Source organism: Clarias gariepinus, chromosome 3 (assembly GCF_024256425.1).
Source record: "Clarias gariepinus isolate MV-2021 ecotype Netherlands chromosome 3, CGAR_prim_01v2, whole genome shotgun sequence".
NCBI classification, from domain to species: Eukaryota; Metazoa; Chordata; class Actinopteri; order Siluriformes; family Clariidae; genus Clarias; species Clarias gariepinus.
Window position 1 is genome coordinate 10,766,341 of NC_071102.1, and position 23,267 is coordinate 10,789,607.

Here is a 23,267-nt window from a genome sequence, read left to right on the forward strand (position 1 = left end):
ACCATAGGTGTGTGAAGGCCACAACTTTCCATCTTCATCATTCGGTGAGGCCTCATGCCCTGTGGATGGGGATGTTGTCATCCTGGAAGAAACCACTCCCATCAGGGTAGAAATGTTTCACCTTGGGATAAATGCAATCAGTTCGAAGAACTTTCTATTGATTTTGCAGTGAAATTTCTCTGCACGAGGACAAGTAGAGCCAAACCATGCTAGCATGGGTAATCTGCCCTCACGTTTCTCCATTCATTTATTCTGGGTATTTCTGGCACTTGTCTGTAGGCCTGTGCACTTTGGCTGCAACCGTCAGGCCTGAGGGAGTGCACTAGGGGGAGGATACACATGCTCTAGCTCCATCTAGCAGGAAAATAGTGGTTCTGAGAATGTCTGTAGCCAGGGCATGTTGAGACACATCCCCTGTTCATTTTATAATATGAATGCTCAAATTGAATCCTAAATGTACAATTACATGCAAAACCTTGAATTCATTTAATTACAGAATTTCCACCAAAAAAAAGCAGAAAAAAACACATCTCAGCAATTCTATATATGACTCTCTAAACTGAACACTGTCTGCCTTTAAAATACCATGAATTTTTTTTAAACAAAGGTAATTTGGGTAAAGTTCCTTGTTCACACTACAAGTATAACAGGGTGTTAAAACCAAACCAGACTGACTACAGGCTACCATCCAGGCCACTTGGGCCACATTAAATCCACAGTGCTGAATTAACAGCTACAACATCGAATTAACTCTCACAGCATAGCATTAACACATACTTCCAGTGTTCTTTTTGCATCTGCTTGGACTTATGACCCCTAGTAGATGCTAATTCAAACATAGGCCTTTTTTTTTTGGCTGGGTGCAGGTACATCGATGTGCACCGTCCCATCCAGACCATCAGTCACTCTTGTCTCTGGTGAAGGTGAATTCTCACTCTCGTGTGTTTGCATACACTGGAATGCGCCCCCACAAACCCCCCGGCTTTTGTTATGGTGAGAAGCAAGAATGTGGTCTACCCTCAATTAAAATTCCTTTCACTGACCTCTTGCCAAAAGGTAGGCCATTTTAAAAAAGAAAGCCTATTTGACTAAGAATGCACTCGGTTACCTGATGTACAGTTGTCTTGTCTATTACGGCTGGTACGCATATGAAAGCAGGGTGCGAAGACAACACAGCACACACCACTTAACACTTGTTCCAGTGTTCGGGAAAACAATGTATGGTGTGCAGTTTATCTTTTGAAAGAATCGTCGGATAGGTTTGTTATGCATTCATGATTTATTAACCTCAATTTTATGAGGGGAAAAAAAAGAGGTAAATGAATCCATATGTAAGGTAGATGATTATTCAGCACTGTAGACTACATGTGTTAAAGACTACAAAGTGTTAAAGCATCACGTCATTACTAAGAATGATTTCATCACTATAGTAGATGAGTGAATTCATCATTGTAGGTGTTTAAGATGCTTGAATTAACTACTGTTTTCTGCACAATCTGACAGATGTCATCTTAATGACTGTTCCAACATGACTTCTCAAGTTCTCTCTCTGGTTCGAGCTCGAGCTCGGTTGTCCTGTCTCGCGCCTCACACATGCGCACGGGGCCAGAACGGGGTAAAAAGTTGCCAGATTCACCCGATTTAAGCAGAACCTTCTCTATTATTTTAACAAGAAGTCTGATTGGACGCGTAGAAATTCCGATTTGGTATTTATTCGCGATTTGCTTCGATAGGAAACCAGAGACTTTCTCGTGACTTAAGAGTTATTTGACAGGGAAACAGCTGGGGGTTGATTCCACTGAATTGGGCGGGGTTGCGAGCCTTGCATTGCTGAACCTGGCAACCTTGCTCGGGGGCAGATAGGGGCGGAGGGGTGGGGGCACGTATAAAATGCCTCTCGCTACCAATCCGCCCCCGACTTTGTCCTGTGAACTTCGAGTAAGAACCTCGAGCATCAGCATCGTGATCATCCTCCTCCTCCTCCTCATCACCACCACCATCATCATCTCCCTCATCCTAATCTTTTTCCATCCTCAGACTAATGCAGCAGCCTGGAAACTAAAGACCGAGCGGGGACTTTTTTTTTTTTAATGCATGATAAATAAAAGCGATGGAGGAGCAGAAAGTCAGCCCAGATCATTCAGTGTGCAGATCTTGCAGAAGAGCAGAGAGACACACAACAATGGTGAGAGCAAACTCTTTGATGTTTTTTTTTCTTTTTTCCTCTCTGTTATTTATAATGTGATACATTGTAACACCATGTATCCTGGAGTCAGAATCAGATGATATCAGTCCTGATAAAGCAATCTGTAACAATGTTACCTGAAAAGACATCAAGCATCAATGGGACATAGATGTTAGAGATACAGTACAATCCACAGTGTTTCTCTACGAGAAAAGGAGGCTGAATGAACTCATCCATAAATCATTCACTATTTCACTGTAGTATGATCACAGATTTTATGTGCTTTTGTCTTTGAATGAATAATACTACCTGTTTATAAAGACATGTTATATGCTTGTTTTTGGAGATGCAGAGTAAAAATCTCCAGTGGTTAATTAACTCTTACAGTGTTGAGCGAACTCCGTCAATGATCATTTGTGTCCAGCTGGACTTACATAAACACTGTGGGTGTTAACACGGGGGATTTCATCACATAGCCCAGTCCTCTACTGCTTTGACTGGAACAGATGCTTTAAATCATATGGAAAATGTGGCTTCGCTTTCTGACCCAGTCTGGATATCTCATAGTCTGGATATCTAGATTGCTCAGTTAAAAGTGATTCATACAACAACAACAACAAAAAATTGTAAAATTGTTTGTTTGTTCCTTTTTTCTTCTTCCAGATGTCTACGTCCTGTAGACTTTTACTTTTCACAGTGGCACTGTCACTGTATTCGTCTCAAGTCTCGGCGGAGCTCTTGTGCGGCGGGGAGCTGGTGGACACTCTGCAGTTCGTGTGTGGAGACAGAGGCTTTTACTTTAGTAAGTTTTAATGACACTTTCCGTGGTGCATGCTGAGTGCTAACAGGTTTAAACTAGCCACTAAGGCTTCACACAGGCCACTAAAGCAGCCATCTCCACTGCATTAAGGTGATGCAATTGTCCAGACTGTGCCTTTTAAATGCGTAATGGGTATTCATCCCAATTTACTGGTGTGTGTTCCCTGCCTGGTGCTATTCATACAGTATATAAGCCATGTGGTCAAGTGCTCACACCTTCAATTTATACTGTATCTTGATGTACATTATTATCTTTATTATATCAGGAGAATTTTCATACGCATACTCAGTTTTTCATGCATGCATATTACAGCATGTGTCTTTGTTCTTTGCGTCTTTTAACTTTGGACTGTCTGGTGGTGTTTAATATGAAAGATCGGATTAGATTAGCTTCCCTTCCCACCTCCCATCTCATTTCTATGAACTGACAGTGGACTTCCTCCTCTTTCTCTTTACCTCTTATCTCTGTTCAATAGACAAAGGGCAAAGTTAAAAGATTTTTGTAGCTTGGACATTTACAGATCAGTTTTGATTTATTTTGTGGGAACTGTTAGATATTTCGATTTTTTTTTTCATAAACATTTTCATCTATTTTTTTTAACCCCATTTTTATATTACTACTGGGAATATTGTGCAACATTACACGTTACACACCTAGTAATAGGTGTGTTACACGTTACACACCTATGACCTAATACTGCTACTGTTGCTACCTTCTACTACTACTACTACTACTAATGATAATAATTATTATTGTTATTATGGTATTATAAACAATAAACAAAAATTGAGTGATCATTATACATATCATTATAGACTAATCTTTTCAAATCTTTGAAGCTGCTGGTTTATAAAACTCTTTTATCTTATGCACTTTTAATTTAATGTTTAAAAAGAATAAATAAGCAATGTGAAAAATAAACCCCTGATTTACATCCCTGTTTTTCGTTTCTTTTTTATACAGAAACTAATTTTACACAGTAAACACAGTTGACTCTTTTTTTTCTTTTATAATTTTTACTAATACTACAGTTGATACTATTACTACTACTTTTAATAATACTGGTGGATGCTTTCTTTCTGAGTGATCTTGCAGCAGGTTAAGGTTTTTGTTGTAAACAGTGCAATAAACGTGACAGTTGTCACTACACTATATGAGGTGCAAACTGTGCGATAAGTACAAGAATCACTCAATGTTAACGGTTTCTCTCTGTTTCTTTCCCCAGGCCGGCCGTACAGAGCAAACGGTCGTCGTCCTCACAAAGGAATAGTTGAGGAATGCTGTTTTCGGGGCTGTGATTTGTATCTCCTCGAGCAGTATTGTGCAAAACCTGCAAAGTCTGAGAGAGACATCAGTGCCACTACGCTGCAGGCCGTCCCAGTGTTACAAACTCTTCAGAAGGTACGTACAGCAGCCTATCTCCTTCAATCTACTGCCAATCTGCTGATTCTGCTGAGCCAACGCACACAGGACATTTTATCAGAGGAACATCAGTGGCAAGCATGTGTTCCATCTAAAACAGCTGAGTAATGCGGAAAAAAACACACACACACACAAAAAAGATAATAAAAAGGCTTGACAGTTTTAAAGAAAATATACTGGCTGCATTGAGACAAACACATAGTAACACAATGCTGTTGGGCCGCACTTGGAATGATGTCATTATTCAAAACACCAAAACAAGTGCCGTGCCACATTCTGGTGCGTGGCTATGCCATGTGGTCTTGGCAAGAAAATATGTTAAGCACTGGCAAAGAGTGTAGGCCAGCTGGCTGGCCAAGGCTCGAATTTCAAAACAACAAAAACAAGATAACCAGCAGAACAACAATTGGGCTGCGTTTAAGAACAGAACATTGACGCCGAGTACATGTACAGAAGCACACACTCGACGTAAAATCACACAAAGAAGAGCAGTGCTTAAACAACGGAGTAGTGGAGAATAGAACAAATATCAGTGAGACATGGATCATCATAGCAACAGCATTATGAAATGCTACATGCCACATTTGAGCCAAACCTACTCTACTCTAAAGCTAAAACTCAATTATTGCTAATGGAACTTTAACAGCAATGGTGAACTAATTCAGGAAGTGGGTTAGCAAACAGAGAATATGAGGCAAAGATGCATATATGACTTCTAGGGTTACTGCAGTTTCAGAGGCTGCTCAATTTAATGCATCCATTTTCTTTTGCAGGATAGCACAAGGAAGCCTGTTAATGTGAAGTTTTCCAGATATGAGCTGTGGCAACGGACAGCTGCTCAAAGGCTGAGAAGAGGAATCCCCCCCATCCTCCGCTCCAGGAAGTTTAAAAGGCTTGCCAAGAAAATCCAAGACCAGGAGCAGCCCGAATTTCACCGGCCACTGATGACTGTGTCCAAGAGAAGCCCTCAAATCCCCCACGCCTCCAGAGCCTCGCTGTCCATAAGTGAAGCAAAGACTGGCAAGATTTAAAGGGATTATAAAGCCTTGACCTTGATCAACTGAGGCTTTTTTTTTTTTTTTTAAATGAACCCTGTCATCGATCATCCTTTACAAATACAGATACGAACATTCTGTGTTATTTCCTGCCTTACCCAGCCGAAGAGACTTTAGTTGATAGGGCTGAATGTAAGAGTGATGGATCAGGTGACAGAAAAGATTAAAGAAGTCTCTGATTCAACGGGGTGCACAGCCAGAATCATTCCCAATGAATTACCAATGGAGTGTGTATAGCAGTGAGTATGGCGGTCTTCATTCCTCAAAATCCCAACCCTAAGACGGAGTGCCTCTGTCTCATTTGCACCTGCGATTCTAAAGTTACACTATTGGGAGCATTTTTTTATTATTATCAAAAATGATATTTGCTTTATATGCACCTTCATTCACCCTACCCCCTGCGGTGCAATAATGAAGAAAAAAAGAAAAAAAAAACATCGGCAGATTGCACAATGCCACGGACAATTTTAATGGCACTATTGTTTTTTTGTTTTGTTTGTTTTTTAAAATGAACTGCTCCATATGGTAATATTATGGTGCTACCTTTTTGGGAATAAACTCAAAGAAGAGGCTCAAAGCAACCTACTCTTGTCATCATGTTAAACTTTCCGTTTTAGGAAAAGCAAGACGTTGTAAGAGCGGTAAATCAAGAGTGGTTTAATTAGGAATGAGCTCAAGAGACCTGAACTGTGCTCTTAAGATCCATTACATGGGCTGTGGAGAATGAAGGTGAAGTCCAAGGTGGTATCAGGAGAGATGAAGGGAACAACAGGGAATACCACCACTAAGGACGTTTGCGACCATCTCAAGATTGAACTTTGAGCAAGAGCAGTTTCAAAATGCCACACACTTGTACCATAATATTAATATTCCTCTTTCCAGTCTGCATCTTTGTCATTTTATCCGTACTTCCCTGTCTTTAATGCATATATACAGTACAAAATTAATGGAACAATCATTTCAAAGGGAAAACAGCAATAATGTCTTCTTGCATATTTTCAATGTACAAGAGTAGTATTCCAGTGCTTTTGCTTGAAATGAAATACTTGAATCTGTATATGTAATCGGTCTCCAGGGACATCATGTCATAGACCTTATGAGTAGTCCATATGAGCAGTTTTCTTGCAAAAAATGAGCCGCCAAGCGTGTTTCTTGGTTCAGATAGTAATGGCACTGTAAAAAGGCATTATTTATTTTGAAATAAACATATAAATGGTCCCAATGATAGCACACATTTATAACTGGTAGATACGTGTTACACAATGGTTTTATTTGTACTGCTTATGTATGTAGATGCTTTGTACCAAAAAGTCTCTTTTTTAAGTAAAGTCAGTGGAAGCTTCAAAAGAATCTTGTCTCACTTTGTATGCAGCCTTGCCGGCAAACTTGTTTGTTGAATCTAAACCAGCAAGGAAATCTTTAAAAATCCTTATATAGTAGGAAATGGCTGCACACACACACACAAAACAGATCTTAAGTGCTGAGCATTTTTGTTTTAATACTGAACATTTTATGCAGGCACTGACCTGGCCTCCCTCAGGGGAGGGTAAAGGCTAGAGAACATTTGCTGTTTGTCATTTAGAGACTTATTTTCACAAGGTCAGAAGGTCAGCTCAAAGGCATGCATCATTCACATATAATTAGCTATATATATATGCCTTATACACCTATGGATGTTAATTAACTCTGCACATTCAAATGAAGATATTTCTTAGTGTGTCAGTGTGAAAAAGTAAACTCATGTTAGTGCATACGATTTTTTCTTTTTACATAACTACCGGTCCTTCAGATACGTGTCTCCACTTTACCTTGTTTAACCCCGCTTCCAGCCTTGTCAATCTTACGGGCCTAAACTTGCATTTACTGCTTATCTTCATACCTTATGAATACTTGAAAAGCCCAAAATACCACATATTAATTTACCTGTGTTTTTGCCCCACAGGTGTTTATATAAGATGTTTCATGAGCACGAGATGTAATATAAGGACATTCTTGTTTTCTCTGAAGGTGTTTGAGGTTTGGACAACTTTCAGCAGTGTAGAGAAAAAAAAAATCTTAGGAAACAAAACTTAAAGTTTCTATGTAAAAGTACATAGTAACAAAGTGTTATTACCTTTTTACTCAAGGGTTTAATCATGAGGCTTCAGATATTATTCAGTGTTTTTTCCCCCTTTGACAGTTGCCCAAACAACGTAAATACATACTCAAAGGTACAGGAGTGGTCCTAAAGGTCCAGGTGTTTACTTTAACTTGGGACACTACATTCCTTACCACAAGCCCAAAATGCATGTCCTTAAGGGTAAAGTTGCTATGAAGTGTAAGTTCATGGCAAATTTAAGAACTTTAAATCACCATTTCAAGTTGACATTTGTTAGTCTGTGACCTGTTCATGACATATGCTGTTAAACCTATTATTTTTTAATCAGTTCAACAATTGGGCTTAGAGATGGATATAATATTTGTGGTATTAACTAGGATAATTGTTTTACCTGCCTGTGGTTAACATGACTATATACGCTGACTAAGAAAGAGTTAACCAAAAACAATCCAAACCCCAAAGTACAGATTCACACTGACACACTGTGCCTGTTAGTCACTCTGTTGTGAGAATTGATGACCACAACTACTAATGCCCCACTGAGCGAGATATCTGTCACTCGATATGTGGGCAAGTATTAAAACAGGCTTATAACCAAACAAGAAGTGACTTGAGAAATACGCAACCACACAAAAAAGCCAGCTAGTGAATAATGTTTCACAGTTCAAATCGATGAAAGAGCATAATTATTGCCAGATCAGAGCTATAGTGAGAAGTATTAGTCAGAAAGATTGGATCAGTCCTTGTTACCATCTGGTGATGGGTCGTGACAAGATGTCTGCTAGCAACACAGTAGTGTTTCTTCACTATTCCATCATGTCCAATAGTAATGTGTTTATTATGTGTATAGGAAGATAACTATAGACATATATTAATGGAATTTTAAAACATCAATTTAAAGTACAGAAGTACTACTTAACTGAAAATTGCTATGTTATTTCTTGTTCTCGACAATTTTCTACAAATTTATAGAAGTATGGCTGAAGTAAAATTTTATATAAATGTATTAGATGTAGTGCTAGAAATTAAATCTGACCCATTCTACAGTGTTAACTTTAAACTTTCAGTATTAACCATGCTGGTGTCCCGTTTCTTCCATTCCTGTTGAACACAGATTTGTGGATACATGATTGATTCAGTGTTTAAATATTGTATAAAAAATATTGAATATAAAAAATATTAAACATTTTCCATATTTGTTCAATTACTTTTTAATCGTGTATAAGATTTTTTATTTTTTTATTTTATTGCAAAAAGATAGCCATCTAAATAATAGCAGTGGTACTGTAATAACCCAGCACTCCAAAAGCCTCTGCTATACTAAATTAACATTTTTTATACAGAGTTTCCAGCTTCTTAAAAGAGGCTCGCTTTTGTTTGGTGCACAGGTCACTTCATTAACAAACTGGAGCGAGTTTCTTTACCCTCAACGTCATATTGTGTAATCTAATTACACAAAAGCAACAAATTTGCTTTAGCACACATGTTCCTAGAGTAGGACAGACATTAGTTGTGACATCCCAGCTACTTCAACAGATTGAGTACTGTGAGTACAAGGTGCGTTCCCATCACAGTTCCCTGACTGAGAAAAGTGTGTCAGAGGTAAAAAGAGCAAGGTGAGATCGAAAATGGAAAGTTCAGAGAATGTATGTACTGAAACACAATGTATTTGTGGTTTTACATGTATGCTGAAGCATACAATCATGCTATAAATAATTCAATAAGCTCATATTCTATGCCTGATCACTCTTAATGGTTCAACAGTTGCCTACATTCTAAAATTCAATTAAACTACAAAGTGTAAAATAGCACTGTTTGTTTCTGTTTTGAATTTTTCAATTAAGCTATAATTCTGAAAATATTACTATATTACTTTATTCAGCAAAATTATATTCATTAATTGTCCTGACTAAAATAAATGTAAAATGTCTTCTAATTGACATTTAGATATTGTAATTACGTAATCATTTTTATGGGAGTGACAAAAACATATGTGATTAAATAAACAATTCAGACACAAATATATTTTGTATATATTTGACACTTTATATATATATATATATATATATATATATATATATATATATATATATATATATATATATATATATATTACAATATAATATTTTGTATATTTATATACTTTATATATATTTATATACTTTATATATATATAGGTGTCAAATATATACAAAATATATTTGTGTCTGATACACTTTATATATCTGAAATAAGAAAGTAAGATTATGTCTATGTAAAATAGATCTTAATCAAACAATTTAACATGTCTAAGCTTTATTTCAATGAATGGTGTTTTAGTGGGTAGTGTTGCTATTTTATGGCTCCAGAGTCCATGGTTGAGTTCCAAAGCTTGATTTAATGTACATGTTTGTATGTTGCAAACTTTCACCTTTTTCTGGTCAGGGTTTTAGAGTCTAAGCTGGAAACACAAGTCTGGGTGCATTTTAAATTTTAATTATATGAATGAGCAATCTGTTCCCAAAAGAAGACTTCTTGGGAGCTGGAATGACGAAGAGAGTTGTTAGAATGCTGTCCCACATGTTCATGCATACTTCACACTACTGTGTCTAACACATTCATGATCACTCAGCCTTGCACCCAGTAAGCATGATGAATATTTCATATGAGTAGTTTTTACTGTATCTATGGAAAAACAGTTTGCACCCCTTAACCATAGATCCACATTAAATTTATCTCTCCTTCATAATAAATCACAAATGATATCCTTGAATACCCATACTTCTTGACAATTTGATATTTTTCTCCCAGTGTCTCAGCAAACAACTTGTGTGCTGTCCATGGTCCTGAAAAAAAACCTCGCCTACTCCTAATGAAAGATCATATAACTTTGCCTGTTCCACAGATTGGTTATCAATCCACAAAATGTTGTCTATTAACAACAGCTTAGTCCCTTTGTTTTGATCCAGGTGATGACGCTTTAGATTTCAGAAAATAAAACATTTTTTTGTCAGCATGTAGCATCTTCAAAAACTTCAAACTCACAAACTGTCTATAAATATCCATTCCAAAATTCCACTCAAGTCACAAACACAGCTGCATTCATTTAGAAGTTCTCAGGATCATTCATTCATTCAAATGTTGGCTGCAATGGCTTATGACTTCACACCAGCAGTCACTGCTGTAAGGAGAAGATACATTGCTGAAGACTCCAACCCTTTTTCCACTGCAAATAATGAGACAGTATGTGAAATTAGCTTTAGACTTACAAGACTACCAATTAGTACTAAGTAGTGTTGCGTTGTGCATCAGAAAAGCATGTCTGTGCTCGGAGATTTGCTACAATAACCCATGGAGCTTTGAGAACTTTCTGCATGACTTTAGAAGCAACAGTAAAGAACAATGAGAATTGGTACCCAATAAGTACAGAGAATAAGTGAATCAGTGTACTCCTGATATGTGGTAAAGCTGGCAAAGTACACTGCATGAGTAGCCACGATTGAAAAAAAAAAAAAGTTAACAAAATCACAACCATCTGCCCAAGAATGTCTGAAACCTTCTTGGAAGGCATCCATTTTGGTCTTGAAAAACACTGTTGAAATATGAGTTGTCCTCCTCACAGTTTGATCTTCCCAAGTTTTGAACTATGAGCTAACCAAACGAAGGCAAATATTGATCTAAACTCTTTAAACATCCCAATTCCCGGGTTATATTCCCCTCAGTTTTTTTGGCAGACTTCCCCAACAGTGCAATAACCGAAAGTTCTTCGATCAGTCAAACTTTAACTGAATGTAGATAATCTGTGATGATCACCAGAGATAAGGTACAATTTAAACAGCATAAGACCAATGACACTAATGGTGATATGAAACCTGATTTTTAATATATTATGATCAGTGATATGAAAGTATATAAGATGTTTTTATGCTTGCATCAGAAATTATTTTCATTTATAAATTATTATTATATTTTGGCAACTGGTTTTATTGAACAAACTATTTTAATGATTTTTACCACAATACATACAAGTACATCTTCATTAGCATTACGCAGATGGCAACAACTAGATCCACTTACAAAAGTTTATAATTAGCTATTTTAATTTTTTTCCACATTGGGGTTTTAGGAGGGCTTTAAGGTTACTTTTAATACCAACAGTTTCATTAAAGGTAATTGGCAAATTGTTCTGGTAAGCAACCAGAAAATATACATTTTGGCCAAAGATACTGATATGAGCCAGCACTCAAACATTCAGGATACGATTGCACTGGTTGCATGGGTTAGTGTTCAAATACTTATACTGTTCTTCATTAGTCTCATTTTTGTGCAGCCAGTCATAAGACCTTTATGTGACAGCAAAGAGTTTGGCACACACTTACTAAATTGCCAATAGAGTATCATTGGGGCGCTAATAGATAAACCAGTAACTCACATAAATGCAACTGAAGCACTGTTTAAGAGACATTTCATATTTTTATAGAGTCCACATATTTTCATAGAGTCCATATTTCATATTTTTTATTTGCTATGGGCTGCTGAGGATGTATTACTCAACTGTCTGAATTTGCACGACTGAACAAAAAGGAATGATCATGCCTATTTTAGACTATCTGTGGTTTTTGCAGTGAGCTGAATTGAGCACTGACTAATCGTTTATTGGAACTTTGACACCAGTCTACTTATAACAGATAGGCACCGGAGGAAAAAAAAAGGGTCAAATTTCGCAACTGTAATTTGCTGAACAGTCAGAAGTCTTTCTGGAAACCTTAAATTACACAGAATTTAGCATTGGGACATGGAGCTAAGACTTTGATACTCTTTCTAAGTATAACACAGTAGTGAAGTCGTTCATTTTCCATGAAATCTAGCAATTAAACAATTGGCTATAAACTGAACCCAGTGTAACTTAAATATAAACAACCTAAAACCATACACAATTAGCATAAATACACACACACACACACATGTATATATATATATATATATATACATGTGTGTGTGTGTATTTATGCTAATTGTGTATGGTTTTAAGTATTGGTATAAATATCTATTTTTTTCTGAATATATATATATTCAGAAAAAAAATTGTAAAAGCACCATTATGATCTAATACAGCCATGAGTCTTTTTGGGAAAGACGCAACACGTTTTTCACACCTGGATTTGGGTATCCTCCGCCATTCCTCCTTGCAGATTCTCTCCAGTTCTGTCAGGTTGAATGGTAAACGTTGGGACAGCCATTTTTAAGTTTCTCTAGAGATGCTCAATTGGGTTTAAGTCAGGGCTCTGGCTGGGCCATTCAAGAACAGTCACAGAGTTGTTGTAAAGCCACTCCCTTGTTATTTTAGCTGTGTGCTTAGGGTCATTGTCTTGTTGGAAGGTAAACCTTCAGCCCTGTCTGAGGTCCTAGGCACTCTGGTACAGGTTTTCGTCCAGGATATCCCTGTACTTGGCCGCATTAATCTTTCCCTTTTTTTGCAACCAGTCAGCCTTTCCCTGCAGCTGAAAAACACCCCACAACATGATGCTGCCACCACCATGCTTCACTGTTGGGACTGTATTGGACAGGTGATAAGCAATGCCTGGTTTTCTCCACACATACCGCATATAATTAAGGCCAAAAAGTTCTATCTTGGTCTCATCAGACCAGAGAATCTTATTTCCCACTATCTTGGAGTCCTTCAGGTGTTTTTTAATGTGTCTTGCACTGAGAATAGGCTTCCGTTGGGCCACTCTGCTGTAAAGCCCTGACTGGTGGAGGGATGCAATGATGGTTGACTTTCTACAATTTTCTCCTATCTCCCAACTGCATCTCTGGAGCTCAGCCATAGTGATCTTTTGGTTCTTCTTTACCTCTCACCAAGGCTCTGTATTTTATTTCTTTCTACATTCACTCTAAAAAAATTGGTGAAACATTTTTACACTTAAAAATATTGAGTAAATATAAAAAAATATAAAAATCATGTAAAATATACTTCATGAATTGAGTACAAGTCAGTAAAAAAATTAAGTAGACCTGAATAACTATATTTAGTACAATGATGTACAAAATTGAGTAAATGTAATGAAAATTGGAAGTTAATGAAAAGTGAAAATGAGTAAAATAATTGAGTAGATATAATTGAAATGGAAGGTAGAAGATACTGAAAATTATACTATTATTTAACAAACAAATGTGCTACATTTACTAAATATTTTAACTGAATGAAAGAAACAATACACACATTTTCATTTTAATTAAACATTTATTTGCCAAATTTGACAAGACATGAAGTCTAAACTCAACCTGGTTTACTTTGCAAATGACATGTAACAAGATCATAAACAAAGAGCTGAATTTATGTTATTAGTAAACAGTTTCAGAAACAATACTCCTGCCACAAGTATTATACAGTTAACACATGTAGACTTTTGTATTGGAATCTAATGAGTCACATTTTACATCTGAAAGATTGCACACCTTCACACTTCAGTTTCCTGCAAACTGTGGGATCCATACAAATGTGTGTGCAGACCTTCTCGAGTCTTAAAGAAGCAATGACAGTCTAAATGAAGACAGGACACTAAATATCCATGACCAACAGTACCATGCTTCACTCGGTAATGATCGAAATTCCTTTTGATGATGCGACAAATGCACACAGTTTACACCGCCATCCCATAATGCTGGCACCTAAAAAAGGAACAATAGTATACAAGTAAGTACAAGTGTGACTGTTACTATAGTCTACCAGACTGGTAAAATAGTACTTCCGTTCAAATACATACTTTTTGGACTAATAGTCTATTTCTATCTTTGATTCAATGGTTACACATTTAATACTTCTGTAACATTTAAAAAAGTTGACATTTACCTCCTGTTTTATCTCTATTCAACTTCTCTTCATTAGTGGTGTTGGTGCTGTGAAAGAGATATAGAAAATATAGAAAATATATAACATGTTTCACACAAACACACACACAAAATCAATCAGTTTTAGGTTATTTTACTTACATATCAGAACATACATAATGTTTCACTTCAATATTTTAATTTCATATTACTTTCTCCCAATTCAAATTCTGAGAGAAATGTTGTATTTTCACTAAATCTTTATATTTCATAGCTTTAGTTATTAGTACAGTACTTAGCACATTTATTTTATAACATCTGCCGCTGCGTGCTCAGTGTTTAATCATGTTAAAAATACTCATATACAGTAACGGATAAAACACTGCCAGAACCCGGACACTGCACCTCATTTCTGCTGTTTAAACCGGATTTGTTCTGAGTTTCTTCCTTAAAGTGTCGGAGTGACCGAGCAGACTCGCGGTTCAGTGTGTGAGGTGGACCGGTACACATGCGGTAATTATTTGAACGTTAGTTTTATATCCTCGCCACAGTGGGGGTAGGCTGCGCAAAATCACCGCATTTGGCGGGAGAAATTCAAATATTGCGGCACAACCGCGGCCGGTTACACCGAGAAACCCGGAAAAAACCCGGACATGCACGCGCTTTTACACCAGATTTTAAGTGTCTGTATTAAACGCGCTTTAGCTGAGCAGTTTGGTGGTTGGAACAAACAAGCTAAATCACACTGAACCCCAGGACTGGCCAGTTGCTAGCTATCGTTAGCTCTGGAGCTCGGCTGTGACAGGATTCAGAACAGTAACTCACACCCTATAAAGTTGTGTGTGCAGGCAGACAGAGTCATTATTACGCTGTTTACTCACCAGGATTTGTAAGGAATGTCCCAGAATGTCCCAGATGCTTCATGTCCATTCTCACATCCTCACCGCCTTCTTGTCTCTGATGTTACACCAGATTTCCCATGAGCACTTGCACAGGGCAATTTACTCAATTATTTAAGTTTTTGTTGTTAAACATAAAGAATATTGAGTTGGAATAATTTATAATTGTAGTTCTTGAAACTAATCAGTACAATTACTCCATTAACAGATATTTTGATTGAAATGTATCAAAAAATATTAAGTGCATGTTAAAAATAAAATTAAGTTAGTCAAATGCTGATTTTTACTAGTGAAGTAAACTTAAATTATAGTGTAAATTTAAGAGGAAATGAATAATTGTTTTTTTAGGCATTTATTTTGATTTGTCTAACTCAAACAATCATGTATGTGACTTTTAGAGATTTTATTAAGGTAACATAACTTTTTTTATAACTGTGAAATTTACAAGGCCACAGAATCATTTTTTAGAGTGTTGTAAAGGAATGCTGAAGACATCCAAAAAAATGCATTAATCTCCTTTGAACAGTTAATGGTGAGATGTTTCTGCTACATATTCTCTGTAAAGATTTCATAACACCTCTAATCTGTTGTAATCTAATCTAATCTCGCCTGTTAACTCTGGTGCTGTTAATTGGTAATTTTTTAGGCTGATAACTCTAAATGAACTTCTCGTCTGCGGCAGAGGTAGGTTTTGGTCTCGCCCTCCTGGGATGGTCTTTATGAGGTATTTGAATGGTAGTATCTATCTATCTATCTATCTATCTATCTATCTATCTATCTATCTATCTATATCATTCATTCATCTCATTATTATCTAGACACATTGTCTATATGTATAAAATATTAATAAAATTCTGAATATAAATATTTTATCTCTTATCTATATATATATACAGAGAGAGAGAGAGAGAGAGAGAGAGAGAGAGCAGCTGCAAATTTATATATATGGGAGAGAGAGAATTTTTTCTGAATTTGCTCCTGATGCTGCTGCTGCTACTACTACTACTACTAATAATAATAATAACATTATTATTATTATTATTATTTTAATGGTTATTATTATTATTATTATTAATAATACTACTACTACTACTACTACTACTACTAATAATAATAATAATAATAATAACCATTAAAATAATAATAATAATAATAATAATAATAATAAATCCAAAGATCTGCACAGTACTTTTACTGGTGTTTCCAAATTGCCTGTAGTGTGTGATTGGGTCTGTAAGTGTGTGTGTTGGCACCCCATTCATCGTGTACCCTGTCATGTGCCCCAAGCTTCCTGGGATACACTCTAGGCCATGATAACCCTACAGTACACAGGATAAGTGATATAGAGAATAAGATTCAAGTAATAATAATAATAATAATAATAATAATAATAATAATAATATACACTTTTATACACTCTTACTGTAGTCCAAAATTCCTTTTCATGAAGTAGTATTTTCCTATAACCCTCTTATATCTTTATAACACTGCATTTGTCAGCAACAACAAATGGAATCATGAAGTTGGCATTACAGTACATTACATCTCTACAGTAGTCATCTTAAAGCTGTAACATTTTGTGTATTTGGAAAAGTGCATCAGACACAATATGTGGCAAAAATTATATGGACAGTTGACTATTAAATCTTACACACACTCTAAGTAGTGAAAGCAATTCAAAATAATGCAAAAAAAAAAAAAAAAAGTGCGATTCAGAAATGCCCTAGAAGCAATTAAGTTTTTTTAAGATGACAATATTGTCAAATGTGTTTTCCGGATGAAAATGCTTCTGTGACTGGTTTGGATTTATTTTATTTTTTGGCATGCGACTGCTCTCTCCTCAGTATGGCGGACTGTACCGACCTACCTCCTCCCATGCTGCCACTGACAGTTGGGCCGGTTGTCTATTTAACACAGAGTGATACAAAGTACATATAGTTAAATGTCCCAGTGATGTCATTATCACTATTCGTGAAAAACCTCTCGTCCAATCAGGTTGCTCGGTCAGAACTAAGTGTTGTATAAACTGACAAAACTCGAGGTATTTAGAGACTTTTCTTTGAATGATTGAATATTATATTCTGAAAATTATTTATTTATTTTCAATAGATTTACTTATGTATTTATTACAATTAATTACTTTTTTATAGCCTGTACACTTGTGTGTATGGTTGTGTAAAAAAATTTATGATCTACCTGACTTGTGATAGTGATGGAAAGTTTGAATAATAAAGAGTCTTACGAATCTTTTTTTGAGTCATTTTTTTCTTTTCGTTCTTTTGAAAAGAAATTTAAAAAAAATATTTGGATTTTCAAATAAAACGACCTCCTAATAGGTCTGCATACACAAATTCTGGTTATAGTTCCAGAAAATAAAATATTACAATGCAGCTAAGGACATATTATAATTAACAGAATGAGTAGCTCACCTCTTATATCTTTCAGTCTGAGTCATTCGTTCTTTTGAATCTTCTGTACTGCATAGCGTCTATGGGAGTCATGTGACAAAAGAACGAATGACTCGGGACTTGACGACTCATTGAGTCACTCAATTTTGTTTCCTGTGTACTTCACTGCATAGCGTATATGGGAGTCACATGACATCAGAACGAATGACTCGGGACTCAAGGACTCATTGAGGAGAACCATTTAATTCTGTTTACTGTATACTGGACTGCATAGCCTCTACGGGACTCACGTGACAAAAGGATGAACAACCCGAAGTAGAAGAGTCATTGAGAATGAATCGCTTAATTCTGTTTCCCATACTTAACCTACTGGGGTTTTGCGATGATTTGCGCATGCGCACCCAGTAGAAAATGAACGAATCACTCTCTGAGACTACTCATTCTTTTGAATCACGTTAAAGATAAAAAGAACGAATCGTTCATGAACGATTTAGGCAAAACTAAAACATGTTGCTTATGCTCTCGGTGTAAATAAGTGCCACTGTTCTAGGGCTGAATCCCAAATACTTGCCAACTTAGCGACTTTATCACTACATTTAGCAAGTATTTAGACCCCTAGCGACAAATCTAGCGACTTTTTCTGGTATTACTGGAAAATTTTGGAGACTTTGATGTGTCCACATATATACTCAGCAAAAAAAGAAACATCCTCTGACTTTCAACTGTTTTTACTTTCAGTAAACTTGTGTAAATATTTGTATGAACACTAAAAGAGTCAACACTATAAGACATAAACTAAAAATGTTTGACAATGTGTCCCTGAATGAAGGGAGGCTCAAAATCAAAAGTACCAGTCAGTATCTGGTGTGGCCACCAGCTGCTTGAAGTACTGCAGTGCATCTCCTCCTCATGGACTGCCTATTGCGGACAGTCTGAGCACTGATGGAGGGATTGTGTGTTCCTGGTGTGACTCGGGCAGTTGTTGTGGCCATCCTGTACCTGTCACGCAGGTGTGATATTCGGATGTACCGATCCTGCGCAGGTGTTGTTACACGTGGTCTTCCACTGCGAGGATGATCAGCTGTCCTTCCTGTCTCCCTGTAGCGCCATCTTAGGCGTCTCACAGTGCGGACATGGCAATTTATTGCCCTAGCCACATCAGCAGTCCTCATGCCTCCCTGCAGCATGCCTAATGCACGTTCACGCAGATGAGCAGCGACCCTGGGTATCTTTCTTTGGGTGTTTTTCAAAGTCGGTAGACAAGTCTCTTTAGTGTCCTGCGTTTTTAGAACTGTGACCTTAAATGCCTACTTTCTGTAAGCTGTTAAGGTCTTAACGACCATTCCACAGGTGCATGTTAAGTAATTGAATATGGTTAATTGAACATGCATGGAAAACATTGTTTAAAACTTTTACAATTAAGATCTGTAAAGTTATTTGGATTTTTACAACATTATTGTTGAAATACACAGTCCTGAAAAAGAGATGTTTCTTTTTTTGCTGGGTATAAAAAACCCTAACTCCGCCAGAGTGTCTCTTTTGGGTCACTTTAGCCGATCCAAAGCCAGGATAAAAGAAGAGGGTTAGAATCGTGACAATAAAAAACAAAAAAAAACAAAAAAACAGGCCACTTACACTAGTTTGTTCTATTCTTTTTCTATTCTATTTCATTTCATTTAATTAATTACATAATAATAATAATAATAATAATAATAATAATAATAATAAAAACCTTGCTATATGCACTGTGTTAAGCTAACTGAGACTTGTTATAGCACCTGCATATCATTGGTCTTTTTTTGAGTGCTTTAATTAAAAACAAATAAATAAAATTCTATATATATAAGCAGGATATTTGACAGAAAAAAGTTCATTTGTATAGTTCTAAACGTATTCAGGGTGTTTTTACTTACTTACTTTTTGTCCTGACAATATATAAATTACGCAATTATGTCATTTAGCGACTTCTAGCGACTTTTAGGTCAGCCAATGGATACTTTCCTTACTGAGAATTTAGCAACACTGGCAGTGAGGTGAGTTATGAACTTGTATAAGATGACACTATCAGACATTATGTTTTCTGGCTAAAAGTGCTACCATGCCTGGTTTTAAACTGGTTTTGAATGTGACAGGTGCTTTTCCTTTTTTCCAGTACTGCGTACCACCACTAAATAACTAAGTAACTACAATATGTATGTGTCTCACCCAAAAATAATTCAATTCAATTCAATTCAATTTAATTTGTATAGCGCTTTTAACAATTGTCATTGTCGCAAAGCAGCTTTACACAATCAGAAGAATTATTTAAGCCTGTATGGAATGTAAGTGTGCATGAATCAAGATGAGCAGATCATCCCTGGTGAGCAAGCCGTAGGCGACAATGGCAAGGAAAAATTCCCTGAGATGGTAATAGGAAGAAACCTTGAGAGGAACCAGACACAACAGGGAACCCATCCTCATTTGGGTGAAACAGAAAGCAGGAATTGATCTGCATTCATACTGTGTGTTAGGTGGCAGGCAGTTCAGCTATAACAGTTGATGTTAATTGATGTAAATATGGAGTCCAGGTAGTTATTGGAGACAATTGCAATTTTGAACTATCAAACAAACCGCAGCCAATTCAAGTCCTCATGTCTTGTCCAAAATGCAAATCCAAAATGATGTGTTTTCAAAAAGAAATTTTAGGTAGTTCATGGTAAAGGTATCAATAGAAGATGGGCAGGAGATGGGAGACATTGTGTCAACTGGCCTAAAGTGAACAAACTCACTCTTATCTTCTATACCGCTTTATTCTTTATTCAGGGTCGCGGGCGTCCTGGAGCCTATCCCAGGAGACTTAGAGCACGACACAGGGTACACCCTGGACAGGGTGCCAATTCATCGCAGGGCACACACATACACTCCCTCACACACTCATTCACACACTACAGGCAATTTGGAAACGCCAATTAGCTTAATCTGCATGTGTTTGGACTGTGGAAAGAAACCAGAGTACCCAGAGGAAACCCACCAAGGGAGAACATGCAAACTCCATGCACACAGAGACCGGGCCGGGAATTGAACCCGGACCCTGGAGGTGCAAGGCAACAGTGCTAGTGAACAAACTAGTTTATTAAGTGATTTTTACCACACTATATATTAACACATCTTTTTTTGCAGCATTAAACAGATGCCATCATCTAGATTAACTTACACAATCTTATTATTAGCCATTTTAGATTTTGTTTTCCCTTTTTTAGTGGTTTATATTCCAACCAATTCCATGAAAGGTAATTGGCAAATTGTTCTGGTGAGCAACCAGGAAATATAGATTTTGGCCACAGATATCTATTTGAGCCTATTTTACCATGGCATGGGTTGGCATTCAAAATGTTAGTAGAAGTATAATATTAACTATCGTTTTCAGTCACACACTTTTTGTGAATGCATACTTGTACTGTTCTTCATAGGTCTCACTTTGTCCAGCTAGTCATAAGACCTTCACATGGAAGCAAAGAGTTCATCACACGCTTACATCACAGTCTAACCAGCAACTCGCTGCAACTCTCAACAGAACACACTGCATTTTCCATCCTTGTTTTCATATGGGTTCATCACACAAAAAATGACTACATTCTATTCTATAAACTGTTTAATTATGAAAGTTATAATATTTAGTTATGATTTATCTGATAATTGTGCATGCCTATTGAGTATATTAGCAGTATACTAAACACAATCATTAGCCCAGATTTTCTACTGTATCACACTTTATATTTCGGGGGGACTTATAGACATGTGATTTTATTTGAAATATACCTTCTAACGTGTACAGTTTTAAAATACTGTTATGTTAATATAATTTTCATTTCTCAGTCACTTGTTTAAATTAAGACTTTCCACTTTGCTTTATGTATCATCATTACGTTTCATCTCAAAAATATTAAAATATATAGAAAGAAAGACATATAAAATTTAAATTGTTCTTTTTTTTAAGGAAAGAACAAAATGTTATTCAAAGTGTTGTTAAAAGCATAATGGTTGAACAAAAACTGCCTTCACAGAAACATATTTCTGAGTAATTTGCAGAACGTGATAAATGGGAATGAGAAAACTTTGCTCTAGGTGGCCTTGAACAGATAGGGCTTATTTGATCATGTGGTGGAAAGTCTGATTAGGCAATGGTCAGACAGGAAACACATGGAAAGGCCATGCCTTATTTTATTCTAGTATTAAATTATGTTAATTTTTATTTATATAATATATGTACGGGTTTGGACATTGGATTATTTATGTATGTGTATGTTAATGTCAGTAACACTGGGCTTTAATTGGAGCAGTCTAAATTGTGGGTTAACATCTGGACAGTATAATCATTAATCATACTGTTTATAGTATTATTGTACCTTACTAATTTGAGCTGATTATAGTGCAATGCAGCTACGAGGTGTTTGAAGTGACCATGTACTGTATAAATAAATATAAAGTTAATCAAATTAGTGGTTTGACTGTGAGGTAATTAGAAAGGGAAATGTAGGGGCAAGTTTTAATTGGTCAAGGGCAGGTATCTAAATGTTTTGGTATACACATTAGCAAAGATATCTAACAAATGCCACCTAGTATACAATAACATGAACAATGCTTAACCCTTCTGTTACCTTCAAATTTACTAACATCTTTTATCCTTGGGGTCAATTTGACCTCAGCAATTTCAACCTCAAGAAAATGATCATAATTAAAATTGTTACCCAATTTTATGTATAAAAGTCACTGGATATAAAGCAAAAAAACAAAAAAATTATGTCAGTCATTTATTTTGAGACTTTAAACATTAAATGGGGTCAAAATGACCCCAAAGATAATAGCAGGGTTAAATTGGTTGATGGAAGAGGACAATGAAACATGTGAGTACTTTATTGAAATCTAAAAGAATTAATCATATACCCTATTTTTTTTTACATCAAAATGTGTTTAATTTTTATATACACAAGCATTCGATTCAAATACAGTATTAATACATTTTTTACTGTTTGTTTTAATGCGAGGTTTGTTCTCGAAAGACCTGTTGATATTTAACATTTTCTATGTCATTTTTATGTTAATTAATTTTGTTAATGGTAGTATTTTAATGTTCCTAGCTAATTGTCTCTGAGGCAGTCCACGCCCAGATTGATTGACCATCATCCTGGCCTCTTTAAAAATCAGAAATCTCTATGGAGCATGCTTAAAGATGGGTAAATAGAAATGTAGTCATAATAATACAATTAATTTTGTTGCATGCATTTTATAAAAAACGGGAGGTGTCTGTTTATGTCTTATGTCTCTGTGTACCTTGTGCCGTAGATAATTTCCCATTTTCTACTCTCTCTTTCACATTGTTATATATGAACAGGAAATGAAGCTTTTTACTAATTAAATTAATATTTTCTTGTACTGTTACAATATCTTACCAGGATATTGTTGTTGGTGAATCAAATCTGTCTAATCTTTCTGCCTTTTAGATTAAGTCTTTGACCACACAAAGAGAGGGAGAAAGAAAGAGAAATAGAGTAAACAGATTCATTTTCCCTGGCCTCACTGTAAGCTCACTG

General features: G+C 36.1%; 1 protein-coding gene and 1 long non-coding RNA gene across 2 annotated transcripts; one reads left to right on the top strand and one right to left on the bottom strand.

The window, feature by feature from the left end:
• Positions 1–1,933: 1,933 nt before the first annotated feature.
• Positions 1,934–6,832, top strand: igf2a (insulin-like growth factor 2a). The gene is made up of 4 exons (XM_053493297.1): positions 1,934–2,185; positions 2,849–2,987; positions 4,231–4,406; positions 5,201–6,832. The coding sequence occupies exons 1-4, from the start codon at positions 2,111–2,113 to the stop codon at positions 5,456–5,458; spliced, it is 648 nt and encodes a 215-aa protein (XP_053349272.1). The 5' UTR covers positions 1,934–2,110; the 3' UTR covers positions 5,459–6,832.
• A 6,915-nt stretch (positions 6,833–13,747) lies between these two features.
• LOC128519646 (uncharacterized) lies at positions 13,748–14,897 on the bottom strand. The gene is made up of 3 exons (XR_008357867.1): positions 14,796–14,897; positions 14,413–14,459; positions 13,748–14,231 (listed from the first exon to the last, which is right to left on the bottom strand). It is a non-coding gene; the product is annotated as an uncharacterized LOC128519646 (long non-coding RNA).
• Between the last annotated feature and the right edge of the window lie 8,370 nt (positions 14,898–23,267).